The 4,738-nt window shown below is 41.2% G+C and overlaps 1 protein-coding gene across 3 annotated transcripts in view; it reads left to right on the top strand.

Annotated features, from left to right (window-relative positions):
* Positions 1–4,372, top strand: part of LOC136846792 (uncharacterized) — a 205,656-nt gene extending 201,284 nt beyond the window's left edge. The window contains exon 6 of one of the 3 annotated variants that reach the window (XM_067118045.1): positions 3,257–4,372. In XM_067118045.1, the coding sequence (XP_066974146.1) occupies positions 3,257–4,064 (808 nt within the window). In that variant the 3' untranslated portion in view covers positions 4,065–4,372. The remainder of the gene's footprint in view (positions 1–3,256) is intronic. The other 2 variants (XM_067118044.1, XM_067118043.1) reach the window with 2 other exon arrangements.
* The last annotated feature ends 366 nt before the right edge of the window (positions 4,373–4,738 follow it).

Raw genomic sequence — 4,738 nt, 5'->3', positions numbered from 1 at the left:
AACTGTGGAAAAGTGCTATGGAAAAACAAAGGTAATTTCGTCAATTTTTTTACTGCTAGCAAAACTTCCTATTTCAGTAACATACTTTATTTGTTATTGTTGCTATGAGGTACTTTTTGTACATAATCAGTCAGTTTATCATTAATAATAATAGTATTATTATTAGCCGTAGTAGTAGTGGTAGTAGTAATTGTAAAAGCTTGGCTTTAAAACAGCTCTCTTTTTCTGAGATCCAAACGTTGAATTACTATCCAACTGAGAGTCTGTTTCGCCTTTAGAACGGTCCTCCCATGAAAAGTGAATTTTTGACATTTCCTTGACAATTGCCAGTCAGGTGAATCTAAGAATTTGAGCATATTTCTCGCTCTGGATTGGAGGGTGAGTAGTGAGAAATACTAGGAGGAGGAGGAAGAGGAGGAGTATTACTCCATCAGAAGGAGGAGTTTGGGAGGGGGAAAATGAGCCCTCGGGTTGGAAGTGAGAGGTGAGGAGGGGGGGGGAGGAGAGAGAGTGGAAGCGCTATATAAACATAGCTTCCTTACCATCGATATGTCACATCGCTTCTTCTTCTTCTCCAAGATGAATCATATAGCGCTGGTGAGTGTCTGTGCTTTGTTTTTAGCCGTCTTTTTTTTCTTTCCAAGTGCAGTGTCTCTAAACCTCAGTCTTATCCATTGAAATACTCAGCTTTAGTTACGATGATAGATCGGCTATTCTTCAAGTTTCGTTCTTTTTATAAACTCTGATATTCCGTCACATTTTGCTTGTCTCTACCTGATCTTAGCTGGATAGAGGCACTGAGTTGGCAGTGCCGTTGGCCTTTGCATTGAAGTATACTCGCACGAAAGAGACATACAAAAAAATTAATCCTATTAAATTTATCTAGTAGGGAAAGACAGAAGGCCTCCAATTCTGTTTCATCCGAGTTCGGAACCGACTCGAGTATTTAAGACAACCTCTGTGTATGAAAGATGTATAAGTCACTCCTGCGTATGACAGATATACAAAACAATCAAAGATGTATTGTATAAGTCATCTCCTGCGTATGACAGATATACAAAACAATCACAGATGTATTGTATAAGTCATTCCTGCTTATGACAGATATACAAAAACAATCAGCTTGTATGAATGATAACTAAGTCAGCCTCCGTATGTGACAGATGTCTCAGCTTACCAAAGCAATGTGAAAGACGTAAAAAAATAATCACTCTAGAATGAAAGACGTGTAAAAGATGGATTCGTGAATCGCTATGTAAGAAAAATATACGTACTGAAGATGTAAAAATCTATCACTATGTAAAAACTGTAAAATCGCTCAGTCATTTTTTCTGAAAAATGTACCAGACTGCCATCGTGAAGGAAAGATGTAACGCATTACATCAGAATCAATGTGACCAGGAAGTGATGTAGATAAAATAGGCAGGAATTTTCTCAGTCACTTAAGCTTGAGGTATTGCAAGCAGAAAAAGAGAGAGAGAGAGAGAGAGAGAGAGAGAGAGAGAGAGAGAGGGGAAGTATTCGTAACTGCATGCAAAGAATGACAAACAATATTGATAAATAAAGAGACTGTTGATATTGCAAGCAGAAAATAAGAGAGAGAAAGTTTGTTAACTGCATGCAAAGAATGACAAAACAATATTGATGCATAAAGAATGAGACGATTGATATTGCAAGCAGAAAATGAGAAGAGAGAGAGAGAGAGAGAGAGAGAGAAAGTTTGTTAATTGCTTGCAAAGAGTGACAAACAAGATTGATGCATAAAGAATGAGACGATTGATATTGCAAGCAGAAAATGCGAGAGAGAGAGAGAGAGAGAGAGAGAGAGAGAGAGAGAGAGAGAGAGAGAGAGAGAGAGAGAGAAATTTTTCGCAATTGCTTGCCAGGAACAACAAACAATATCGCCTCGAGAATGAGATGAGGAGCACTTGTCTCGTCATTTCGGAGCGTTACGAAAATTACACCAAAAGAAAAGCAAAAGTCTGGTTTTCAAAAAAGAAAAAAAAAAAGTAAAACTTTCAACAAAACATCGATGAAACGAGAGTCGTCCATTTCCTTCACCTCTCGGCCTTGCGGGAAGATGAGTTGGTAAATTTCTAAAATGATTTTCGATTCGGGACCTTCATTACTTGTTTGTCATGACCCATTGACCGGGTCAAGAAGAATAGGAAGACGCTGAAAGTGTCCTGAGGTCAAGTAATAGAATTGTTTACTGGTTTCGCGTCGTGTTTTTGAAGATACTAATGGCAATAAGTTACAACGAGGCGTGAGAGCCATTGGAGTGACTGAACCTAGAGGCATAAATAATATTATAGTATAAACAGTGTATAGTAAATAGTATATACAGTTATATCACATAGTATACAGTATATATTATATATTTAACATATTACACTCATTATTTCGAATGCAGTATCGTTCCTGCTCCTTAAGTATGCATATGCATTCTTTCACTAATGCACTAAATGCATACATATAGAGAGAGAGAGAGAGAGAGAGAGAGAGAGAGCGAGACGGTCGTATCATATCTCGAAACCACGCAGTAGAATTTTTTCTTGAATTTCGACAGTGATTTACACAGAGGCAATTACACATCAGGCGATGTTCTTCGCTGCTAGAAAATGTACATTTTCGAGCTAATAACATGGCTCCCTTTTAAAAAAAAAAAAAAAAAAAACTCATTTCGCTCCGCGTGTCGGCGACGAAAATACAAAAATGCAGACGTTGCTCCACGCTGCGGTAATCTTCGTGTTCAGTACAAGATTGCCTTCTCAAAGCCTAAAGTCCAAATGATATGTGTTGCTCTAATTATTTTGAGATTCCTGTCTTTTTCCTGGTGGAATTTACTCATCGTAACACATGTAATTGGCAGAGACCCGCTACTAATCATGGAGTTAATTTGGTCATATGAAAAATGAGTCTTTCATTCGATACAAAGACATTTTTCGAAGACGATATATTCGTGCCTGTCAGTCACTAAATATCTTTGTGGTCGTCACCGAGTTAAGTTGCGCCATGCGCAACGTAAGTCTAGACTGAGTCATTCCCCAAATTGACATCATTTATATATTAGTCACTGTCATCTTTTTTTTTTTTTTCTTTTTTTACTTCCCAAACTTTCCCCTTCAAATCCAATCTCCAATTCCTTTCTTACTTCGTTTCATCATACGATTTCTTCACGTTTCTCGCTACTTCTTTTCCCGACGTTTTTTATCTACTTTTTTTTATCTCTTCTTCTTTTCTTTCTTCTTTTCAGATTATTGCCTCACTGCTGGCAGCAGCAGAATGCGACTTGGCTCCGAGTTACGGCCTGCCGGGCAAAGGATCCTCCGGGGGATCCTTTGGTTCCGGTTTCGGTTCGGGGGAATCTTCCGGCTTCGGTGGTAGCGGATCCTTTGGTGGGGGAGGATCCTTTGGTGGGGGAGGATCCCTTGGTGGGGGAGGATCCCTTGGTGGGGGATCCATTGGTGGGGGATCCTACGGGTCTTCTGGCGGCGGCGGTGGTGGCGGCGGCAGCGGAGGACGACCCTGCGGAGGAGGGCAGATCCTCCACGTCGACGGGCGGTGCGTCACCCCTCAAGTATCCCGTCGGGTTTACCTCTACTCCATCCCCAACGTGCCCCGCCCCGTCGGTCCCAAGCCTAACATCCCACCGCCGAAGGTCGAACAAAACATCGTCTTCGTCCGGCTTCCAGAAGGCGTCGAAGGCGAGGAGCCCATCGTCATTCCTCCACCCCTGCAGAAGAATGTCGTCTACGTCCTCAACAAGGCCACTGATATCGGCGGACCCAAGGTCATCAACCTCCCAGCGCCCCCCAAGAGCCAGCCTGAGGTCTTCTTCGTCAACTACGGCAAAGGGCAGAACCCAACTCTTCCAGGAGGCATTGATCTCCAGACGGCTCTCAACAACGCCGTCGAGGGAGTTGGCCAGGTTGTTGGTGGTGGTGGTGGCGGTGCTGGAGGCGGTGGTGGAGTTGGTGGGGGATACGGCGGTGGGGTCCTCGGAGGTGGTGGATTCACTGGCGGCCTCTCCGGAGGAGGAGGAGGAGGAGGCGGCTTTGTAAGTGGAGGAGGATCTGGAAGCGGAGGCGGATTCCATGGAGGTTCCTCCAAACCATCTGGTCTCTACAGTGCTCCATAGGTGTGTTTAATATAGAAGGCTATCATTCTTCCTTGCGTAATGTCAGTCACACGTCCTAATCAAGAGGTCCCTTTTCTAAAAAGGAAGAAATAGATATATATATTGTACTCATATTTATTAAATATATTACATTACTAGCAGTGTCTGTCATTATCCTGAGCTATTCTTCTTTTCGTTGTTAGCAGAAATCTGTCCCTTTTATGCTCCTCTTACTTCGTCCTAATGAACACCATAATATTCTTTTGAAGCTTGAATTTCAAGTCAATGGCCCCTTTGGTGGGCTTGTTCCATATAAATAGGTTTCATCTTCTGAAGAATAATAATAATAATAATAATAATAATAATAATAATAATAATAATAATAATAATAATAATAATAATAATAAGAAGAAGAAGAAGAAGAAGAAGAAGAAGAAGAAGAAGAAGAAGAAGAAGAAGAAGAAGAAGAAGAAGAAGAAGAAGAAGAAGAAGAAGAAGAAGAAATACTTGAAGTATGTTGCTATCTTTCTTAATCATCTATTACAGACCAAATGTCTATTGGCAGGTGAATGAAGCCACAAGGCTACAAAAATATCGTTCTCTGTTTAAAACCAGACA

Source organism: Macrobrachium rosenbergii, chromosome 15 (assembly GCF_040412425.1).
Source record: "Macrobrachium rosenbergii isolate ZJJX-2024 chromosome 15, ASM4041242v1, whole genome shotgun sequence".
Taxonomy (NCBI): Eukaryota; Metazoa; Arthropoda; class Malacostraca; order Decapoda; family Palaemonidae; genus Macrobrachium; species Macrobrachium rosenbergii.
This window is presented reverse-complemented; position numbering and strand designations above follow the sequence as displayed.